Source organism: Polypterus senegalus, chromosome 7, assembly GCF_016835505.1.
Source record: "Polypterus senegalus isolate Bchr_013 chromosome 7, ASM1683550v1, whole genome shotgun sequence".
Lineage (NCBI taxonomy): Eukaryota > Metazoa > Chordata > Cladistia > Polypteriformes > Polypteridae > Polypterus > Polypterus senegalus.
Genome location: NC_053160.1, coordinates 69,388,325 through 69,413,055, shown reverse-complemented (window position 1 = coordinate 69,413,055; position 24,731 = coordinate 69,388,325). Strand labels below are relative to the sequence as shown.

Here is a 24,731-nt window from a genome sequence, read left to right as displayed (position 1 = left end):
TACACTCTTTGTCTAGTTCCTTACAAGTATATTAATCACTGAACACTTCCTCATTGGCACCTTGTAATAACACACTGCCTTAATAAGGGAAATATTGTACTTGATTAATAGTTTGAGTTTACTTTTTTAATTTTCCCTGAATCAGCAATGCAAGTTCCTGTAAGTGAAGGAAAAAGGCCACAGAAAACTGTTGCATCTGTTACCAACTCCAAGGTGCACATTTCTAATTTAGGTCGGATTTATATTTCATGTTGAGGCAAACACCGTGACTGGGGCTGAGAAATGTCTACAGTTAACCTACTATCACTTGTACAATGAAAGTGAGCAGCACTCTGGTATTATTTATGATGTAAAATATGAAGACTATGCAGCAACTACAGAAAATTACAGTATTTCTATACTAAAATATGCAAAGATTCTCAATTCTCCAATTTTATATAAAGAGGCTGATAGTAGAACTTGATTGTCTAGCCTTTTATGCAATGAGGTTATTGGGTCCGTCTCTCCATTAGTTTTTTTTTTACCCTGAAAGATTCTGTGGCACTTTTGGCAGCACCCATACAGTGTGAAGGAAATCTCCAGTTAAGTGTACGTTTTTAACTTTTCCTTTCCATTTTTGAGCACTAAGCAAACAGACGGTCATCTTCAAACGATATATACAAACATCTGCAAGCTTATAATAATAATAATAGGATCTTGTTTTCAAATAGAAATTTACGCTTGCATGTTTTCTTTGCAATTTAAGTTTATTACTAGGGATGTGAAATATGTCATTTCCTAACCTTCAATTTAAATTAATTTTAACAATTTAAAAAAAAAGAAAACTAATGTGCATACAATGATCAAGACAAAGTATCACACAATTACTTAACTTAATCAAAAGACGTTTTATGAGTTGCAGGGGAAAAAAACTTTAGTAAAACTAAAGTAAAAGACAAGAATATCCTCTGTTTATAGGTGTAGTTATGAATTGTGTTAGTTTTATTCATTGTGTAATGCCTAAAAAGGGTGTCAGTATTTTAACTGGAAAGAGAAGGCTATATTAAATATTCACCAACTGAACATGCCCAAGCAACATTTCAACAGAAAACGTGATCTGTAAAGAAAGTGTAAAAATATCAGGCTGCATCTGTAGCTTATCTCTTCATTAAGTCATAAAAAATTAAATGATATAATCAAGTGAAAATTAAATTATGCATTATATTAATGTTAATCAACAAGCGATCATAATTCTTATTACTTGTGATAATTGCATTTATTAATTTTGAAAATTATTGTTCTCTGTGATAATTGATGAATTATGATTAGATAAATACTAAGGGACTAGATAAAAAAAAAAACCTTCTAGGTAGCACAGGATGTCCTGAATGTTTAAATCTCCTGTAGATAAAAATAAAATTCATAGATGTGAAACATTTGTTTCAATCAGCCAATATAAATGATATTTAATGAGAAAGTTCTAAATGCAGTATATTGTACAAACAAGTAGGATTTATCAGGTTTAAAAAAAAAAAAAAGGAATTATCATAAGCATTTTCAAATATACTGTTTAATTTCTTCACATTTATCTTAATATTCATTAAACTGTAAAAAAAAATTTAATGAGTAAGTTATATGATGATGAATTCAACATTTCACAATTAGTTTTCTGTTTATAGAACAGTATAGGCTTTTTTTGCACTGCCACAGACAAAATAAATACATAATAAAAATACTGTATATTACTTATAAAATACAAAAATATTTAAAGAAACTGATATACAATTTAGTAAAATGCTTCACTTAAGTATAACATCACGTATGATTTAATCAAAAATATCCAAAAAGATCTCTCACTAATTACAAACACCAAAATGTCACACTGTAAAATGTAAGTGTGAACATATTGCTCTCTTTTTCTTCTCAAATATAGTGCCTTCCAAAACTATTTGGTTCCTTGACTGATTCTATAGTTTTAATGAACAACAAATTTTACAATGAAATTTTGCTCTCTGAAATGTTTGTTTCAAATTAGTTATTTTATGTTGAGGAAAAAAAGAATAAAATATATGCAGTTTATGTATTTCTTCCCAACACTATATTTCTTCTTTCCTTTAAAATATTTTCCTAAAATAAAAAATGCCATGTTAAAAAGCAAATTGAGTTTCCATGCTTTGAAATAAAAATACCACAGAAAACAAAATTTCAAAGGATTTGTTATTTAGTAAAATTAAGAGAATTGGTCAATGGACTGCAAACTTTTGTAAAGCACCAAATGTGCTGAACCTCATCACTGGCGCTGGAAAAGAATCAATGGAATCTCGTGGCGCACAGACTAACCTAACTCAAATTAAATGTAAAACTTGAATTTTAAACAGAGTTGTTAGGATACAAACTAGGGAGGAAGAAGGGCCTACATATATTAAGAACTAAGGCAGGGTGCTGCTCCAAAGTATGCAAACCTCCTCCAAATAAAGAGTAAAACTGAACTATCTGGTGGAATCAGTAGCATACTTCAAGATGCTAGACGTTTTCAACATAACACTTTGATCACAGAAATTAATTTTGTTAACTGCTTTGATCAGCTTTAATATTTTCATTAAGGGAAGAGAGACAAGAAAATACATTTTTTGCCATGATTCTATGAAAACACAACCAGCTAATGTGTGTGCCTTAAGATTTTTTATTTTTACAAGTGTTTCTCTGGATAGGTGAATGTTAAAATTATCTTCAGCATATATTAAATTTTAACTATGGGCTTCAAACCAGCAATGAAAACAGCAGGATAAGAATCTGGATAGATTTTTGTTGGGTTATTTCTTAGTGGAGTTGTAAATTTATAAACATTACAAGATAAATATGATGATACAGGTGTTTTATTAATGGTATTTTATGCTATGTGCAAAGTAATGTGCATGTTGAGTTGATCCGCACAATGAATGTCTGGTCTTACAATAAAGTACTGATTAGAATGTGAGAACCAAGAAACTGAGCAAAAATACTCGTGTGTATATTCATGAAAAATTAGTAGAACAGAGATGAAGGCAAATCTCATGCAAAATGTTTGTTAAATTTCTAATGACAACTATGCACATGCATGTATCATGCAGCAATCTTAAATTATAAAACAACAACTTAACCTTAACCATAAGCCATTCCAGTTATACTGTATTAACATTAAACAAAGCTTTATAAAACAATATAAACTAGGCTCTATAGTGTGTTAAAAAGTGTTACACTTTAGAACCAATGTTTCTAAGGATCATAGACACTAAAATATCCTCAGTTTTTGGGACTGCTTTCACAATCCATTCATCTGTTGTATAGATTTTGAATGCCAACAGAAGTAGTACAAAAAATACACATACTCTTAGAAACATAGGTTTTGAATTTATAAGCGCTGCTTTCTAATAAAGAAAAATGAAACAAAGCCTACAAACATGAATAAGTGTAGACCTGTTTTTTGTGAGGCAGACAGGTCATATTGGACAGGCAGAATACCTGAAGGTGGTGGTGGACAAGAAGACATCGGAGCTCCAGGTCCGCCATGCTGGAAGGAGGCTCCAGACAAAGTAAGAGAAGAGGAGAAAGGGGAAGCTGCAGAGACAACTGTTGTCCCAGAAACTGGGGGTTGTCCTGGATATGAAGGATTAATCGATGATGCAGAAACAGTGTGAGAAGGTACAGAATGCATGTACTGAGTTGAGTAGGGTGTAGAAGATGGAGATGGAGGTGGAGGTACAGTGTGTTGTGGTTGATAGACTGTTGGTCCCCCAGCTCCATGAGGATACTGTTGTGCCTGAAAATAGGCTAAACAGAGAAGACAAACATTGTTAGCATTTCTTTTGTAAGACTCCAATATAAAATGACCTCTTAACAGTATGAGCAAATAAGCATAATTTAAATAACTGATAAAAAAGTAAAATCTGTCAGATTTTGAAGAAAAAGTTGACATTACTATCCATAAACCATTCCATCAAGCATTATGCAAAAATCATAATATTCCCATTTCAAAGTTCATGAGTATTTTTTATTATTGTATCATATATGCTGCCACCTTGAAGGTTTTCATTACACTGTCTGTGTGGTATTGAGATTAAAGATTAGGAGGAGCAGTAAGAACATTTTGCAACTTCTTTTTAGTTATTCAACATACATAAATATGCTACTTTCTATATATCACGCAGCAGTGCATTAGATTAAACCAATCATACCCTAACCCTTAGACATTTTTGAAAAAAAGCAGATTTAACAAAAGTATGATCAACTTTAAGAGGGTCAAAACACTACTTAGTTAGTCTTGTCTCAAAACCAGATCCACTCTCATTCTGGGAGGAGTCAGCATATTCTCTCCAAGACTGTGTAGGTGTTCTTTGGGTATATTAGTTTTGTCCCCGAATACTAAAGATATGAATATTACATGAAATAAAACCTCTAAACTGGCCCTGTAGGAAAGACATGGATTTGGGCATGTGTACACATTATGACCGACTGTCTATAGCTGCTTCTTATAATGGCAGCATTGCGTTATAATTGCTGCTGTCAATGTAACATTTCAAAACAAAACATAGAAAAACAGTAAACACAGAATTTTAAGGAATAATTTAACAGTGTAAGAGTTCATTTAACACTGGAGATTTTGCTTTGGAGTGTGTTCAGCTTAATATGACTGTTTAGTGCTTGAAAAGTCTGTCAATTTATTGTCATTTCAAAACACAATTTTGAAAGTAAAATGTAGTACACTGAAAAAATTAAATGTAACAAGTTAAAATAAAATAAAACACAAAAGCTAGTAACAGAAATAGCTGATAGAATTATGCGGTGTTCACATGTGATGGGAGTTTGAGCTTCTTCAACTTCCCACTTTGTTATGTTAATATGACTATTTGAATGGCATTTTGGGAGAAACAAAAAGTCTCTTGATTTGTTACTCAGTGAACACAAAAAGCAATTACAGCTAAGCTCTAATTGTTTTATGAAAATAAAAAGGTAACTCAATTTTTAAGTGTATATTGCATCTCTTAAAAATAGCTGACCACGAGCCTTCTTGAAAAAACACTTTGAAGCAAAACATACACACCTGGCCACAAAAACATTTGAGTATTTAGAAAGCATCAATTTAAGACAGCAACAAAAACTGGGAAGTAAAAAAGTGATGGTATAAGTATGTATAGCAAAGGCCTTGTATTTGGTGTCTCCACACACTGCAAAATGTAAATTGATGCATACAATCAGGAAAACAGATTCTGCCTGCTGCAGAAGACATACGTCTAATCATGTCTGCAGAGGAACAGGTGAAAAAGGTTCTGAGCACACCACTCCCTGGTACCACTATGTTGAGGAGAAGTCATTTGGCATAGAAGCATAACCTAAATAATGAGGAGTTGTTTGATGTAGGAATTCAAGACCAATTTTTTTTTTTTTTAATTTGTTGCGTCTGGGAGAGTAAAGTTGTTAACTAAATTTTTCTGTCGATTTACTTTATGATGAACAAGTACAGTATGGGGGAGATATGTTTGACACACTAAATGGACACATACTATTGAGAAAATACATTGCATATTACACAGAGAAGCTCTTACATCAAAAGAGCAATCTCCAGATTTGAGTGAAGTATTGCTCTTAGTTATTAAAATAATCTTACATTCACAATTGCAACACCGGAATTTATTTATTTATTTTTTTTAAAAACTACTGAAACGTAAATGGGTTCTGATCACCAAGGACTGCTTATGAACATGAAGTTTCATTGCCTCTCTAAAGGATCTGCCTTGTGGTGAGCTTCTGAGGTGACCAGTTTGTTTATTTGATTCAAATAACAATTTGGTCTGTTATTGCAACATGTAATATGTTATACTTGTATACTGCTTTTCTATGAATGATGAATGAATCTTCCTTCAGCTGCTCCCATTAGGGATCACCATAGCGGATCATCTTCTTCCATATCTTCCTGTCCTCTGCATCTTGTTCTGTTACACCCATCACCTGCATGTCCTCTCTCATCACATCCATAAACCTTCTCTTAGGCCTTCCTCTTTTCCTCTTCCCTGGCAGCTCTATCTTTAGCATCCTTCTCCCAATATACCCAGCATCTCTCCTCTCTGACTTTGTCTCCCAACTGTCAAACTTGAGCTGACCCTCTAATGCAGGCATGTCAAACTCACTACCATTGGTTGGCCGCTTCCACTGCCATACGTGTATCAGCGGGCCGCACTGTAACAAATACTATTATACTATAAAGTTACTGTAGCTTTCTTTCCAATACTGAAAACTTTAAAAAATGTAACATTTAAAGTTTAAAGAAAAGCAATTTATTTCCATACAATCTCCGTACAACAGCATACAATTAGAGTCTTAGCCTCTTAGCTACGTTCTTATATTATATTCATTGCTTATATAGGAGTCTTACAGTGTGAGATCTATTTCTTTTGTCCCGACACTTGGCATCTCTTGTTAGCAACCAGTTCGTCAATATCAGGCTTGAAATCTTGTGCAGCAGCAATTTTTTTGAGGGATGAAAGGTGCTAGACAGTAAGTCTTGAGCGATGTGGGGTTTTGGTAGCTTTCATTAATGAAAACAATTGCTCACAAAGGTAAGTGCTTCAGAACATAGACAGTACTCTCGATGCCAACTTACGGATCTGCACATACGAGGGTGGCAGGTAAGCTTACAAGGGGTGGCACACCAGCTTCGATGCATTTTGCCTGCAGAATAGAATCTGACTGCAGTTCAATCAATTCCATTTGGATATTCTCAGGCACATTCTCAACATTGTAAGAGAACAGTGCAAAGTCCTGTTTATGTGAACTGAACTCATGAAAACGCTCACTGAATTTACTGCTCAGTAATTCAAATTAGAAAACAAATCCTCCAAAAATCTAATTTTACTTTACTAAGTTTACTTCAAAGTTTATATTGTAAAATAAGTCAAAATGCAAAAAGCCCCCTGACCTACACTAATTTTACAAACTCGAAATCACAAAAATTTGTTAATAACTCACCAACTTCTCACGTCCACTTCAGATCTTCAGCTGTAGTCTGCACTGATCGTTACAATACTAGCACAAAATTACATAAAACTAGAGCAAAAAAACGTGAAAAAATTACTACTCGCGATGGTCAGTTCTGCCCAGTCTCAGCAGACCAGCCAGTAATGTAGCCTAGCAGGGGCGGCCCTGGGCAGAGAAAGAATCGGTGGCCCCTTTGGCCGCCAATGTCAATATGGTATCTTGTGCACGGCAGATGGCCACGTCCATTGCAGACACTGCATAGCCGCCTCGTGCTCATGACAAGCTTCTATATGCACGTGTCCGTAACTTGAAAACCAAATGGCGGCCCATGATATTCTCATTACGGCAGAACATTATAATACTACATATAGCTTACTGCTCCGACTCTAGTGACATTAGTAAATACAGCGTACTAATTAACAAGAAACAATGTTTTTCGGCCACATTGCAGTCAGCTGTGTCGTTATTTTCTGTTTCTGTTTTATATTCAATATATATTGGCTTGGCGGCCCTGTGCAGGTGCACAGTTTGCACATGCCTAAGGCCGCCCCTGTTGCAGCCTAGCACTTCAGTTGTGACATCACAGCTCATTTACTTTGGTCAAGGCTCGTGGCTATACTAGCAGATGACTTTTCTGGTACCGTAATGCCATGGGAAAATGCTCTTTTGTCAGAAGGCAGAAGAAAGAAAAGTCAATAAGTAACACCGAAGATGCAGAATGATTCAATCACAAACGACAGTAATCATTTTGTACAAGTTCAATGGTAACTAGGATCTGTCATGCGGGCCGCATGTCTGACATGCCTGCTCTAATGTACTCATTTCTAATCCTGTTCATCCTCGTTACGCCCAATGCAAATCTTAGCATCTTTAACTATGCCACCTCCAGCTCTGTCTCCTGCTTTCTGAATGATGAACTGAATAAGCTGTTAAAACATCAGTGTACACACAAAAATTCTGAACTATTGAGACTAAATTATATGTTGTGCAGAAAACATACAATGCTGGGATTAAAGAGTAAGGAGTCAAGTGACTTCAATGTTCTCCTGCTTACCCTACTCTGCTTGCTGATAGTTTCAGTAAGTACTTTGGAAAAATGGAGAATAATTTAAAAATTTAAAGACTAGATCAGGGATCGCTCTTTTCAAATGTTTCCAAAATTTTATACAGTTAAAGCAGCAAAGAAGGACAAACTGAACTGGCATCAGATCTAAAGGACGTTCAGAATATTCCATTTTGCTTTGGAAAAAAAATCTTAAAAGTCACATGAAACTTGAACTATTTTTTCTTTAACTGATCCAATGTATTTTTGAGCTGTCTTAATGTAATTCCTTTTGTATTAATACATTTGTATTGATGTATTAAGCAAAACATCACCAACATATGACACACTTACAAACATGCGTGACTGACATCAATAGACAACACAAACATCTTCAAATTTGTTAAAAAGAAATGCATTATTTGTGAATGCAAAAAATATTTTTATCTCATATAGTTGCTGATAGGCACTTATTTCAAATAGGTAACTGTGGTAATGCTCGGCCTTGAGCATTACCAATTTAGGTTAAAGCAGCACTAAACTGTAACATTTCTGGTGTTATATGTCAAAGTGAGCCAGCTTAAAAGAGTGGTGCTTACTATTACGGATTGAAGACACTACCATGGGAATGTATGGTTCGTCTCTGTGAGTATGTGCTGTCAGGTACAGCGTGTGTGTGCGCACACAGGGAGCCTGTATAATGACCAGTACGAACTTTCTTGCCGGGGTTTAGCTGCACATGCCAGTGTCCTGCTAGCATCTACCTGGACAGGTGAGTGGAGTAGACAGGGATGGCAGATTGGTTGGATAATCTTGCCAGTTATATTTAAGGAGTTGCCGGCAAACAGGGGTCAGTGGACCTAAAGGTGAGGCAGGGGTATGCATTGCTGAGCTATACAGAAAGCAGTTTATTTTTCTTTTTGAAGACATCTTTGTAAAGATTTTTTTGTACATATATATCTCAGAGTGATAGTATTAGTGGAGGTATATACTGTATTCATATTTGATTTTAGAATATTTTTTTCTTTTGGGATCAGTGCAATTACTTTTGTATATACACATACACATTTGCTTTTTCTTGTAAAGTTTTGTTCCTATTTTTCCCTTTTGAAGAGCTTCCCGAGCCAGGTTCAAAGAAGGAAGACTGGCTTTATTATTTGTGTGCGTGTAGTTTTTGTATAGAGGACTGTAGCAGTGCACTGTACTTACTGTAAATAGGTCTAAACTTTTAAACTAAGGTGTAAGACAAATAATGGATTCCAGAAAAAACAAGGAATGACAACAAAATATTATAAAACTTTGTTTATAATCTCCCAAAAATACCAAATGTAAAGGCAAACTGATCACAGAAATAAAATACTTACGTTGAGCATACGACTGGTGAGGAATGTTAGATGAATACGAGTAAGCTGGAGTTGAGCTGTGGTTCCTGACAAAACCTGGAAGAGGTGGTTCACCCTAGATATATTGTATAAGTGAAAAGGGAAACAAAAGTGCTTACTGTACAATTAAGCTGTTAGAAGTTACAACACACAACATGCATAAAAGAACACATTTTCCATATTATATGCTACTGTTACAGTAGCAAATGGGCTAGGGCACAAAATCACTTCATGTGTTCTTAAGACATGCTAAAGGGTATAAAGGGTCTCCCACACACCTTACTTCAAACAAAATAAAAAATTAAGAGTTTTGAGAATAAAAATGTAAATTATTTGTTAAAAGGCATCATCATAACAAAATGCTGAAATAAGCTAACAGGGAAAAGTAAAATTTTTTTTTTTGGGAAACGTTTAAGAAAATGTATCACAATACTTTAAAGATTTTTAATCATATGACTCTAGAAGACATTAAATATGGTAGCAAATTTGTTTGTTAAACTGTTAAAGAAAAGGCGTAACAACTGGAGAAAACTAAATGATATTCTAAAATGGAAGCCTAAAAAAAGCTGTCAAAGTATCTGAAACAGCAATTTACATACAAGTTACCTCAACTCAACTAAATACAATCTGTATGATTTATATTTGGCATTTAAGACAACACTTCATACCTTGGAATTCTCTATATATCTAACACATTTTAGAAGCCTCTAAGATTCAAAGTTTAATGTTTACCAAGATTCGTTAATTTGTACTAATGTGAAAATAACTTAAATTACACCTGTAAAAATGATGATTCACACCAATAGTATATGTATAAAAATTTCTTATGTAACAGCCAACCAGGATAAAAAGCTGTAAATCTTTTGTTACATCCAAGACCCATAAAGAATGCTTTTCTAAAAAGATTTTTATTCATGATTTTAAGCTAAAGACAGAAAAACATTTTTGAGGGAATTTCAGCATTATTTTAATAATTACATTAATATATATCATTCAGATTAGAGTTAATACATTCATAATTCTTGTTTACTAGTTTCTACTGGGCCCAGAAGCAAAGTAGAAAATTGCTAATTTGGTTGAACATGAGGTAGCTTTTCCAGAGAAGGTTATTTACTTGTTCTGTACAACTATTATCTAAAAACACTGCTGCCCATCAGAAACAGTGCCATCATTCCAGGTTTTTCGCTGAGCACATCTCTTTAAAAGGTATAGTAGTGTAGTAGTGTATTAATAGATATTCAATTAAATGTATGGGTAGCACATTGGGCGGTTGTACTGCCTCTCAGATCCAGCATCCTGGTTTTGAACCATTACAGTCTATGGGGAGTCTTCAACTTCTTTCCATGTTTGTGTGGACTTTCCTCCTGCCTCCCCGAAGATGTGCTGGTTAGGTTACCCGACAGTTCCAAATTGGTTCCAAGTGTGGAACAGTGGTCAAGTTCGTGAGTGGCTTTGTGTTGCACTACTGAATTGTCCAGGGCTGTTGCCTGCCTCATGCATCCTGCAGTCAGGATAGGCTCTGGCACTCAACAGCCTTAAATTCAATTTGAAGCCAGTCTGATAATATTATGGTACATTAAACAAACTAACACTAACATATAACAAGGTTAAAATGTGTTGTAGTGTTTACATTTGTAGTAGATTAGTATAGTGAAGGCTTCACAAATATTATTTGACTGAAAGTACTGTTTTTTTTTGTTACCTATTGAACACTTTGAATATAGCATGCTATGGGTGATTTAAATCACCAGAGTGGCCAACCAGAGGGTTCATTTAACAGAAAGAAATAAAGTACAAGGTTAGTTTTAATATTTAACAGTTCTATCCTTGCCCAACCCACATCATGTAAAAACACTAAAATTCACGAGGTGTATTTGTTAGCTGTCAAATACAGTGACTTGCATAAGTATTCAATCCTCTTGAAATTCATCATACTTTTTTGCATGACAAAAAATTAGTACATATTTATTCATTCAGTATTTTTAATGTGAACTCTTATACTGTAGCAATACATTTCCAAAATTAAAATAAACCATTTTCTTCAGATATTTAACTGAAGAAAAAAAAAAAAACCTCAAAAGTTAGTTTTTGCGCAAGTATTCAAGTCCTACACATTAATACTCTGTCGAGAACCGTTTTGCCGCAATACCAGCCTTAATTCTTTTGGAGTATGTATGTATGTACCAGTTTTGCACATTGTTCAGGAGTGATTCTTCCCCATTCCTCTTAGCAGAAGTTAAAGAGATCCCCTAGATTGGTGGGATGGCGCCCTGGACAGCAGTTTTCAAATAGTGCCACAGATTCTCAATAAGGTTAAGATCAGGGTTTTGACTTGACCACTACAAATCATTCACCTTTCTGTATCTGAGCCAGTCTAGTGTTGCTTTGGCCTTATGATTAGGGTCACTGTCATATTGAAAGATGAATCTTCTCCCGAGTTGTAGGTTTATACCAGATTGGTACAAGTTTCTCTGCAGTATTGTGGGGTATTTCTGTCCATCCATTTTCCCTTCAACTCTGACAAGATTCGAAGTCTCAACACATAAAAAGCATCCCCATAGCATGATGCTGTCACCACCATATTTCACCATAGGTATGGTATTTCTTGAGACATGGGCAGTGTTAGTTTTATGCCACACATGCCTATTTAAAGACTGAGTTTTTCTCATACTTTGTAGCAAATGCCACACATGCCTTTATATGAACATTCTTATCAATTGGCTTTATTCCTGCTACCCTAACCTAGACGCCTATTTTATGGAGAGCTTTTCAAACTGTGGACCCATGCACCTTCACTCCAGTTTCAGCTAAAGAGAACTTCAGACTTCTGAGAATGACGGTTGGATTTTTAGAAGCCTCTCTCTCACCAGTTGACTTCTTACACTGATGTTTAGTTTTGAGGGATGGCCTGAACGTTCCACTTTCTAATGATGGATCCAACAGTGCTTAATGGAACACTCAAACTGTTTTCGTAGCCATTTCCTGCCTTGTGCATTTCAGTGATTTTGTTCCTCAGTGATTTTATTCCTCATATCAACTGATAGCTGCCTTGTCTCAATTTTTGCAGCGACTGTCCAACAAAGACTATGGCCCATACAAAGGGTGTTTTTTATATCCAGAGAGATATATAGGACTGTTAAGTAGTACCTAATTATGTTTAATTATGGTCAAATGACTATCACCTTTCTGTAATTTGTGATTAATTTGTCAACTATATAATCCTGGAGCTTCCGAAACACAGAGGTTTAAATACTTATACAAACCCTAACTTTTGAGGTTTCCCTCTTCAGTTAAATATCTATAGAAAACGGTTTGACTTTGGAAATGTAATGTTATAGCACAAGAGTTCACATTAAAATACTGAATGAATAGATGTGTACAAATCTCTTGTCATGCATAAAATTATGACGACTGAATATTTTTACATGCCTCTGTACTACGGAAAATTTGTCACATCTGATAGCATTTTTGGCTTCTTTTACACATTAACAACCATATTTCTTCTAAACTAATATCAACCATGAAAACAACAAATTAAAGACTCCCAAATTAAAGATTAAAAAGAAATATGCACAAAAAGGCTGTTCAAAATAACCACTGCCACCATCAAGTATTACAATGTACATGACATAGTGGGAAAATTACATAGCATAGTTTACTGAGAATGGCAATGTGTGCGCATGGCTGTGCTAAAGGAGTCATAGTCTGAGGAACTGAGTTTTATACCTGAGTATCTGAGGAGGAAGAGAAGGAAGAGGAAGCTGCAGGTGGAAAACCTGGAAGGGCAGTGGGAGTTTGGTTACTCCATGAGGTAACAGTAGGGGCAGGTCTAACCTAAATTAAACAAAAACAAACACCAATAGTGGAAAAAATCTAAATAAAGCACCTGCAAAATGGAAATAATCCCGACACAATAGTTTTTCCAACTTGTTTTCAAATAAAGTAAATTGATAAATCAACAAGTAAATCAGTCGCAGAATAAAGCGTGCAAAAAAAGTGGAACTTGTTTAAAAGAAAAAGAAAAAAAAAAACCTGGCAACGGTAGAATACACGAGTACCATGCAGGTATTACCTGTGGGTAGTACTGCTGTGGCACAGTCTGTGGTTGGTTCTGTGGCACAGGAGTGCATATTTGCTTAGCAGATGTTGGTTGTCTTGTAGAATGTTGCTTCTCATATGGAAAAGCAGGAGCTGGTTGCCCTATAGCCTGTTCACCAAGTGCTCTATGCAGTCGATCACAAAGCAGCATGATATTTCCCTGTTGGAAGAAGTCACAGAATACATTTTTCTGTCAAATTAAAAGATAAACAGAATTTTTAAACTGGTAATAAAATCATAGAGTCACTATTTTCACTTGTACAGAGTACATAAACATCTTAAAAAAGTAAGTTTTAATTTTCTACAACCATAAAACTTTAAAAGGAGGAAATGCATAGAATGTAAGGAACAAGTATATTGACTCCAACATATTACAAAGATTCCAAACAATTAATGTACTCTATGAATAAGAATGGCTATAAATGCTATGCAGGCCAGAAGGTAGTCAAGGTGAGTAGGCATGTTCTTATACAACGTCTTCCAACTTCAACTTCTAGATTTCCCTGTTCTGACTGCAGTGCCAAATCAAAAATCTGCTAGAGGCATTCAGGGCAATAAGCCCAGCTGGCTTTATTTGCCAGAACTTGGATTTTCAAATTAATCTGTGTATCATAAGTGGGCACCCTGTGCTTTTCTTGGTTCCAAGCTACCACCACCCAAACAAAACTCTATCAAAGTACATAGTAATGGTGTAATCATGGGATCAGTATGAATTAATTCTGTTTTTTATTGGATACTTCCAACTATTTAGTTAAATCCACTCTAAACATTCACATTTTGAGGATCTACTAAAAAGGACACTATATGTATTAGGCTGTATTGGTAAGTTTTAAATCTATTTGCTATTAGTAAAGCCCTGATTACCACAGACCTTTTCAATTGATTTGTAGTATTCTGTGCATTTAAAAAAACAGGCAAATGGGGGGCAGGTAGGCACACAAAAAGCCAGTACAAATGTGAACAAAAGGAAGAGAGAGTGAAAAGTGCTCAGAAAGAGAAGGATGGTTAAATTGCATTCCTGTCTTCAGCTACTCATGGGAAAAGTTGGCTGTTAAAACTAAGAATTATGACAGAAACTCATACAGTATGAATGAAAACCTGGATCTCAGGAGGAAAATGTGATTATGGAATGCAGACATCAGACATTAAAAAGCATGGCTATTTGGGATTAACTAAAGTATTGTGTGAGAGACAGAGTAAATAAATTAGACGCATATTGAGTCTGTATTGGCAGCAGGTAGATGTCAATTACATAATTTAACTTAGCCTATGCAAACAGTACATGCAGTATAAAAGCATATGCTTTTGAAAACTCAAAACCTTATACTGTATACTATAAAAAAATAATTTTACATGTTCTCTTATTGAAGACATTTTAAATATTTGCACATCATTATATATAGCATGCACTGGGGATGCAACTTATAATTTAAACCATAGCGCAATCAATCATCTTTCAACTTACAAAAAGTAAAAGAACTTTACAGGGTAAATATCCCCTGCAGATATAGAAGAGACCTACCTGATTAGTGTTACAAGGAAGATAAGCCATAGCAGTATTCAGACTTCCTTGTGAAGCAAGTAGATTAGAATATTGACTCATCTTCTCAGCAAGAAGTACTCCTACATTATTGGTGTTAACACCTTGTGTCATCTCCACTGCTTTACGAAGTACTGTGACTTTCTCAATTAAGTCCTAAAGTGGTGAGGAAATTAAGAAAAATAAGTACTTTTGTGGGGGAAGAGTGGAAATGGTCAAATGTGAACTTTTAAGTACTTAACCTGCCACAAATCATAAGAATGCCTGAATTGGCTTAACAGCAATGCATATGTTTGTTGAGTGTATGTACTGTAGAGGCCAAATGATAGATACAGTAAATCACTGATAGAGGACATGTACCAAAACATTAAATAAACTAAGTGATTCATGAAAACTATTACACATTAACAACTACTTCAAAACATGATTTACACTGAGGCATATTTGTTTATATTTGAGAGAACCCCCACAAGACATCTCTGGCCTTTTGAAAACTGGACCCACACAATCAGCCCCCTTTTTTCCACAGGGACTGCCCAAAAGGCCTGTTATGATCTGGACATGTGGGGTGCAGAGGATTATGACCTCATTAAGAAGGAAACTTGGACCATTACAGTTTGGCCCCAGACATGCTACGAATGGCAATCAAAAAAAACACTAGTGGCATACAGGGTAATAAGCTCAGCTGGCTATAGCACCATGCCACATCTGGCATTATTTACAAAACAGGGCACATTAGCAAACTATCACTATGCCAACACCGACTCCCTGTATAGGGAATGCTGATTTTGGAAGACCCAAGTGGTCACTTAAATTTTTTTTTTTAAATTCACTATATGGGACATACCCATGAAGTAAACCAAACCCTTCATCCTGCTTTTCTAATAACACACACACACAGGCCACTTTATTAGGCACACTTTGTTAGTACCTGGTTGGACACCCTTTTACCTTCAGAACTGCTGTAATTCTTTGTGTCATAGATTCATTAAACAAGGTGCTGGAAATGTTCCTCAGGGATTTTGGTCAATAGTGACATGATAGCATCATGCAGTTGCTACAGATTTGTCATCTACATGTCCATGCGAATCTCATGTTCCAACACAATCCAAATGTGCTCCAATGGATTGAGATCTGGTGCCTCATGCATAAACGGTGCGTACGCACAGAAATGTTGCATAAGAACGTCTCCACGTTCAAATCGCGATGTATAAAACCTACACTTGGTGTAAAGCCACGCACATTTCCACGGTACCTCATACCCTGTCGGACGCAAGTCCTCCGCTTGGTTTTGCAGACTGGCGGCACCCAGCGTCAAAGCAGTGCTCCTGTTCCTGTGTGGTTACGCTTTATTTCTTAGAACCACATTCCTGCCTCGGCTTTATAAATACACTGAAACTAACTGCATATTGTTTATTAGTGTAATGCATCTGATTGTAATTAACTTGTAACAATATAATGGTCCAGGTAATAGCCATAGTATTCCAAATACCATAACTGCTTTAGAGTTGTTACTCTCAATGCACCTTTTTTTCTTCTTTCAGCTGCTCCCATTAGGGGTTGCCACAGCGGATCATCTTTTTCCATATTACTCTCACTGCACCACTCGGAGTATTTATATCACTGTATCCGAGTGGGGAATCACAGCAGCAGCTGATCAGAAATAGAATTATCGGTATACAGCATCAAGCACACGCTGCCTCTGCCATGGCAAAACACTTCAGAGACATTCCTGTATGGACCTCGCGGTTCAGAAACAGTTTCATCCCAAGAACTTTAAACAGTCAATCAGTCCATCAAGTGCTCCTTGTAGAACTGTTTGTACTTATAAGTACAATCACCTCACTGTAAACTTGCACTACAGTTATAATATTGCACAACCTACTCCACTTTATAAAGTCCGTACATATGACAATATCATTTTTAAGATGAAATGCAGCAAACTATGTTGATTATATTATATAGATAAAACTTTAACTTCATTTAAATAATCTGTATTGTTAATAATTCAACATGTGAGGATACAGTTCCACAGCGCTAGCTAGTTCACGGATTGATCCTACCTTGTGCTGTATTCTTTCTGGGGCTGACGCGACACTGGAAGGATAGATGGATCAAATAATTAAATATGTACTACAAAGATATTTCAATGTTCCTTAAACGTTTTCAAGAATCATCATTATAAGCTTACAGATGGCTTAACGTCTATTACAGAGTTGATTGATTGGCGATTGGGTATTTGGAGAAAGAAAAGTATGCACAGGAATTGGAGGTTAGTACGTTTGAAAGAGACAGTAGTACTGCTACAATAATTTCATCGAAGGTCGCGCACAATCATGCCCCATGTTCCCCTGCTTAATAACCGCGCACAATCATGCCCCATGTTCCCCTGCTTAATAACATGCTATAACTCCTATCATCATGAAAAAGATATCACGTATACATCTCAGTATTTTAATTATTCAGAGAGCTGTAATATCACGAATGTAATGGATTCTGTGTCCTGTCAGAGAAAGAGAAAGTGGAATCACGTACTGATTCACAAACATAGAGCAAAAAATCAAATACAAAACAAAGCATTTAACATGCTACTTTAATTACGATGTGATTTGAGAAACTGGTTAAACGATTTTAAGATTAAGTTTATGATGTTCTACTATTATGTTGCCATACTACGGACGCACAGATTCCTGCATCTGGATTTTTCTTTGCGTAAGCACATTTTGGCTTTTGTGCTTACGTCAAGTTATAGTGCAAATTCTACACATGGTGTTATGCATGAGGCCCCTGGTGACTGTGAAGGCCATTTTAGCACAGTGAACTCCTTGACATGTTCAAGAAACCAGTTTGAGATGATCTGAGCTTTGTGACATGGTGCGTTATCCTGCTGGAAGTAACCATCAGATGATGGGTACACTATGGTCATAAAGGGATGGACATGGTCATCAACAATACTCAGGTAAGCTGTGGCATTTAAATGAAGCTCAATTGGTACTAAGGGACCCAAAGTGTGCTAAGAAAATATCCCCCACACCATTACACCACCACCAGCAGCCTGAACCGTTGATATAAGGCAGACTGGATCTAGGTTTTTATGTTGTTAATGCCAAATTCTGACCCTACCATTAGAGTGTCACAGTAGAAATCGAGACTCATCAGACCAGGCAATAGTATTCCAATCTTATATTGTCCAATTTTGGTGAGCCCGTTGTAGCCTCAGTTTCCTGTTCTTAGCAGACAGTAGTGGCACCCTGTGTGGTCTCTTACTGCTGTTGCCCATCTGCTTCAGGGTTCGATATGTTACATGTTCAGAGGTGCTCTTCTGCATACCTCGGTTATAATGAGTGGTTATTTCAGTTACTGTTGCCTTTCTATCAGCTCAAACCAGTCTGACCATTCTCCTCTGACCTCTGGCATCAACAAGGCATGTCAGTCCCTGGTGATTTTCCACACACACCCTCGCATTTCATATGTTTAGCAATAAGTTTTCTTTATTTTTTTAATAACATTCTGTAAAAACTTGCAAGGAGTTCCTTTTATCCTCAGATTTCTAAAGCAATTTAAATATGTTGAAACACACAGCCAAACAAAGCATACAGAACAGAAAGCAAGTTCTGCACAAATAAAAACCTAACAGTCAAGCACACTTCTTTATATAGTTTGCATGTGACTTGAAACTTTATTAAAGCTAATGGGAGATCAAAGTGGGATGGCTTTAGCTACAGTGTTAGGCATTTTCCTGAAGAGACCTTTTACGAGTCATCTATGGGGAAATATTTTGGACAAGTTTAAATGATTAAGCAAATAAATGCTATGTGACAGATAAAAAACATTACTTATATGTGAACATTAATAATTAAATGCTTCATAAAATGTTTTTATTGCATATTTCTTTTTATACTTGTTTCAATGATACCACACACACACACACAACATAAAATATCTTAAAATGACAACTGTCCTTTTGACCTGTCAAAGATCAGATTGTTGTCTCTAGCAACTTGATTGTTGACTGATGAAATAATTGGTAGAATCCATGTAAATTTTAGGCTGTCAAGTGCTACATTTCTAGAAGATTATGCAGATTTCATACTTCTAGGCCAGTTTTTCTTGCACTCCTATTTTCCATTGAGACCCATAGTCATATGCTTTATTACATGCTTTGGCCATACTGTGGTTCACAGGCACATGCAAAGTTGTGAGTGTGTGCATCCCCTCTACTGATGATTTACAAATCAAAAAAACAGTACCACACATTCAACTCTGATGGGTGAAAAATCACATTATTCATTTTAAAGCATAGCTCATGGTGTGTATGGTGTCACTTAAATAAGATATACACAAACAAAAAACAATTCATGACACATTTAGTTATTTATATTTATGCTTACATTTAATTATATTTCGCTTATATAATTGCAAGGTTTATAATATGCAAATAAATAAATGTATTTAATTTTGTCCAAAATATTTCTCCACAGTGCTCTAAATGAGTTAGTGAATTGAAAAGTAACATTGTTTAATCCATTCTCAAACTTTTGCAGTCAAAAGTGTCATTTTTAATATAATGTGGCTTTAAATTTTATGTATGCAAATTTGAGCATGGTTGGAACACTATAGTCACTGCAACACATGTGCAAGCAGTAAATTCTTAAGTTGGCAAGCCAAACAAAACACTTCTGTAACAATTCTGAAACTAACCTGAAGGGAGAGTGGAGAGCTTCCATCTTGCGTCTTTGTCCAACATGCTATAAGCTTCTCAACATTACCGGCACAGATGTAGCATAGACAAGCCTGAGCTTGAAGGGCGGGATCTCCAGATTTCTCTAGTCTAGTACCAAGAAGATCTGTATTTTTAATAGAGGAATATAAAACAATTTTAATTTTGCCACATCTCATTTTACAAATACTCTTCCATGATAATTCTCTAGGCCTGATTTAAATCTTAGGAAGCATAAAAGTACCAACCAGTTTGGGTTCCAAATAGTCCTGGATGCAAGTTAACCCAAAATGAAACCAAAAGTTAAAGTCTATGAATTTTTTGGTTTGCTATTTTATGTTTTAAAGACTGCTATGTGTATTAAATTTTCTGTCTATCCAATTTTGAAAACATTTTTCCAGTTTACTGTGCCTGGACACATGATACTTATCTCCCAGCAGCATCAACTACAAAATAAGTACCAACACTGGATAGGATGAAAACCCATCATATGGTACAAGGATGACCATAATCACGACTTACAATGTACCAAACATTCATGTATTTGGGATATGGAAGAAAGACCAAGAAATGGTTTTGCATGTAAGCTCAATAAAAAAAAAACAAAAAAAAACCCACAGTTTTATCAATGTATGTTTATATTTGAAAATGAACCCCAATGCAGCCAAAGAGCAAGTCCTACAAACAAAACTAAAAAGCTACAAGCAAATTTCCAAACAGCTTGTAAAAAGTCAAAAACATATTATAAATCCAGTACAACTCATATTGTACATAAAAACCTTAGTGAGTAATAATTCTGTAATAAATTATAACATTTCTTCAAAACTACTAAATCTGTAAATGTACTGTATATTGTACACTAAAGTTACCTTACAGGAAACCTCAATGTAGCTACTGAATGAAATAGGTCCCATGATGGGTTTCAAACACAGACAAACGACCTGCTTGTTAGCAATAAATTTTAAGGTTCTGATAGGTTCTAAACCTCCACAAAAACAAAAATAACTCCCAGAAAACTGACCAATTCAAATATCACAAACATCAATATCAGATACAAAGTGGGGATTGTATAAATGGCACAAACAGTCAGGTCTATAAGTATTTGGACAGTGACACAGATTTCAAAATTTTTGCTCTGTATACCAGCACAATAGATTTGAAATAAAGCACTCGTTATGTGATTGAAGTGTAGACTTTCATCTTTAAAATTAAGGGGTTTACCAAAAAATATCGTATGAGCCATTTAGGAATGACAGCAATTTTTCTGCATCCCCATCTCAACCCCCCATTTTCAGGGGCTTAAAAGTATATGGACATTAGACCTACAAGCTGTTCCGCAGCCAGGTCGCAGTAGTTCCCTCATTATTTCATTAAGTATTAAGCAGGTAAAAAGTCTGGAATTGATTCCAAGTGTGGAATTTGCATTTGGAAGCTGTCATTGTAAAAACAGTCCATCATTAGGCTAAGAAAGCAAAACAAACCCTTTAAAGAGATATCAGAAACAAGAGGAATGGTCAAGTCAACCATGTGGTACATTCTTAAAAAGAAGCAACACACAGGTGAACTCAGCAACGCCAGGAGGACTGGAAAACCACAGAAGTCAACTGTACTGAATGATAGCAGAATTCTGTCCTTGGTGAAGAAGAACCGCTTCACAGCATTTATCCAAATCAAGAACATTCTCTAGGAGGTCGACCTGTCATTGCCAACACTTACAATCAAGGGAAAACTTCATTAAAGACAGAAGGTTTACAACAAGGTGCAATCCACTGGTATACCACAAGCACTGGAAGGACACATTAGGCTTTGCTAGAATATATTTTTTAAAAAGTCTGTCCAGTTTTGGAACAATTTTCTTTAGACAAAGAAAACCAAGACCAATATGTGCCAGAATGATGAAAAGAGAAGAGAACTGAGAAGAGAAGAAACGGCTTGAGATCATGCATGGTGGGGAATGGAAGTGGATCACTAATGTTTAATGATTATATGATTGCTGCCAGAAGTAGCAGGATAAATTCTGAAGTGTACAGGGCTATACTGTCTGCTCAGATACAGCCAAATGCTGCAAGAACTGATAGTACAATGTTTCACAGTACAGATGGACAATGAGCCAAGACATATTGCAAGAGCAAAGCAAGAGCTTTAACACAGAGTAGTGGAATAGTCTTCAAAGGCCTAGTCAATCAACTGACATCAACCCAATTGGACATGCATTTCACTTGCTGAAGACAAAACTGATAGCAGAAAACCCAATGAACAAGCAGCAACTAAAAACAGCCGCAGTAAAGACCTGGCAAAGTATCACCAGAGTGAAAACGCAGCACTTAGAGATGGCCATGAGTTCTTTAGGCAGTCATTGACTGTAAAGGATTTTCAACTAAATACTGAAAATGATCATTACATTTATGATTATGTAAGTTTGTTAGAATACTTATGAGCCATTAAAATTGGGGGGGTTGGGGGTTAGTGTAAAAAAATGTCTTTTCTAAACAGCTACTACAATATTTTTATTGAACCCCTTGAATTAAAGCTCATAGTCTATACTTCAATCATATCTTGGCTACTTTTTTTCAAATCTATTGTGGTGGTATACAGAGGCAAAATTATTAAAATTGTGTCACTGTCCAAATACTTATGGACCTGACTGTATATCAAGGGAAATCATTCCAATTATTAGACAAGACAATCATAAAAGCTGTTTGCCTGCAAGTTTGGGGTACACCGCAAAAACTAAAGTCTTTTAAAGGGATCCCAGGAAAAATACACTAATACAGGCTCAAGTTTTATTGTCCCAAGAGACTTTTCTTTTTTAACCAAACAGACCCAACAATATATACAAACAAGAAGTAAGAATGCAAAGTGCTCTCTAAAAAGTAATATAAAGGCTGCCATGACTTCATAAAAAAATAAATTGCCTATAAATAGACAATCACTAACACAACAAATTGCATAATTCATGTTTAACAAAAGTATATATTATGAAAACATGATTTTTAGCAAGATGTATATCAATGGTTTATAAAGATTCAAATTCATCCACTTAATTTAACTTAAGAGTCTACCTGCTCTGCTTAAAAGTTGCAAGAAGCCACAGAAAATACATGGCAACACTGGACACAAATCAGAAATCTTCAACATAGAATATTTACTTTTACAATTCCGTGAGACGGGTTTAAATCCAGGCCTGGGGCCTCATGTATAATCGGTGCGTACGCATAGAAATGTTGCGTAAGAACTTTTCCACGTTCAAATCGCGATGTATAAAACCTACACTTGGCGTAAAGCCATGCACATTTCCGCGGTACCTCATACCTTGTCGTACGCAAGTTCTCCGCTCGGTTTTGCAGACTGGCGGCACCCAGCGTCAAAGCAGTGCTACTGTTCCTGTGTGATTACACCTTATTTTCCTGACGCGGCTTTACAAATCTACTGAAACTAACCGCATATTTTTTATTAGTGTAACTTATCTGATTGTAATTAACTTGTAACAATATAATGGTCCAGGGAACAGCCATAGTATTCCAAATACCATAACTGCTTTAGCGTTGTTACTCTTACTTCTCCTTCTTCTTCTCTCAGCTCCTCCCATTAGGAGTTGCCACAGCGGATCATCTATTTCCATATTACTCTCACTGCACGACTCAGAGTATTTATATCACTGTATATGAGTGTGAATCACAGCAGCAGCTGATCGGAAAGAGAATTATCGGTATACAGCTTCAAGGACACTCTGTCTCAGCCACTGCAAAACGTTTTAAAGCCTTTCCTGTACGGACCTCGCGGTTCAGAAACAGTTTCATCCCAAGAACTTTATATGTACTCAATCAATTGCACCTTGTAGAACTGTTTGTACTTATAAGTACAATCACCCCACTGTAAACTTGCACTATAGTTATAATATCGCACAACCTGAGCCACTTTATAAAGCGCGTATTTACATATGATGACAATATCATTTTTAAAGTGAAATGCAGCAAAATATGTTTATTAAATTATACAGATAAAACTAACTTCATTTAAATAATCTATATTCTTCACTGGGAGTGTCGTGAAGGATAGAATAATTAAACATGTACAACGAAGATATTTCAAAGTTCCTTAAATGTTTTGAAGAATCGGTGCTAAGCTTACAGATGGCTTAACTTCTATTACAGAGCTGATTGTGTGGCAATCGGTTACTTGGGGAAAGAAAAGCAAGGACTGCAGTGGCGGCTACGCCAATATATATTGAATATAAAACAGAAAGAGAAAATAACAACACAGCTAAAAACGCAGCGACAAATTTCGGCAAAAGTTAAATGCTTGTGTCATGAGCACAAGGCGGCTATGCAGTGTCTGCAACGGACGTGGCCATCCACCGTGCATAAGCTACCTTACTGACATTGGCGGGCGAAGGAGCCACCGATTCTTCCTCTGCCCAGTGCCACCACAAGCCTAGAGCCACCCCTGAGTACTGCTGCAATAAATTATTTAATCGAAGTGAAACCCATGTTTAATAACGTGCTTTAACTCCTATCATCATAAAAATGATATCACATATACATCTCAGTATTTTAGTTATTCAGAGAGCTGTAATATCATGAATGTAATAGATTCTGTATCCAGCTGGAGGAAGAGAGCCGGTTTAAGAAGCAAGTAGTGATTCACACACAGAGCACAAAGAAGATCAAATGCAAAACAAAGCATTTAACGTGCTACTTTAATTACGATGCGATTTGAGAAACTGGTTAATTAAACAATTTTAAGATGAAGTTTATGATGTTCTACTTTAATGACAAAATAAACTACGTGATTAAAGTGGAAATGTTGAGATTGAAGTTGACATTTCGTGCTTTTTCCCCACTGTGTGCCTTTTTTTCTCTGTACCCTAATAAGCTTTCATAGGACACTCAGACAGTGGGCTACAACTCGCCTTTTCACAGTGACTTTGATACGTGACTTTTTTTATTTCCGGTACTG

At 35.8% G+C, this 24,731-nt stretch overlaps 1 protein-coding gene across 5 annotated transcripts in view; it reads right to left on the bottom strand.

Annotated features, from left to right (window-relative positions):
- sec31a (SEC31 homolog A, COPII coat complex component) overlaps window positions 1-24,731 on the bottom strand; it is a 58,511-nt gene that overhangs the window by 7,671 nt on the left and 26,109 nt on the right. For 2 of the 5 annotated variants that reach the window (XM_039758829.1, XM_039758831.1), the window contains 7 exons: window positions 19,754-19,899; window positions 15,035-15,208; window positions 13,487-13,672; window positions 13,141-13,248; window positions 9,397-9,490; window positions 3,481-3,789; window positions 1,342-1,380 (listed from right to left, as the gene is read on the bottom strand). In XM_039758829.1, the coding sequence (XP_039614763.1) occupies window positions 1,342-1,380; window positions 3,481-3,789; window positions 9,397-9,490; window positions 13,141-13,248; window positions 13,487-13,672; window positions 15,035-15,208; window positions 19,754-19,899 (1,056 nt within the window). The remainder of the gene's footprint in view (window positions 1-1,341; window positions 1,381-3,480; window positions 3,790-9,396; window positions 9,491-13,140; window positions 13,249-13,486; window positions 13,673-15,034; window positions 15,209-19,753; window positions 19,900-24,731) is intronic. The other 3 variants (XM_039758830.1, XM_039758832.1, XM_039758833.1) reach the window with 3 other exon arrangements.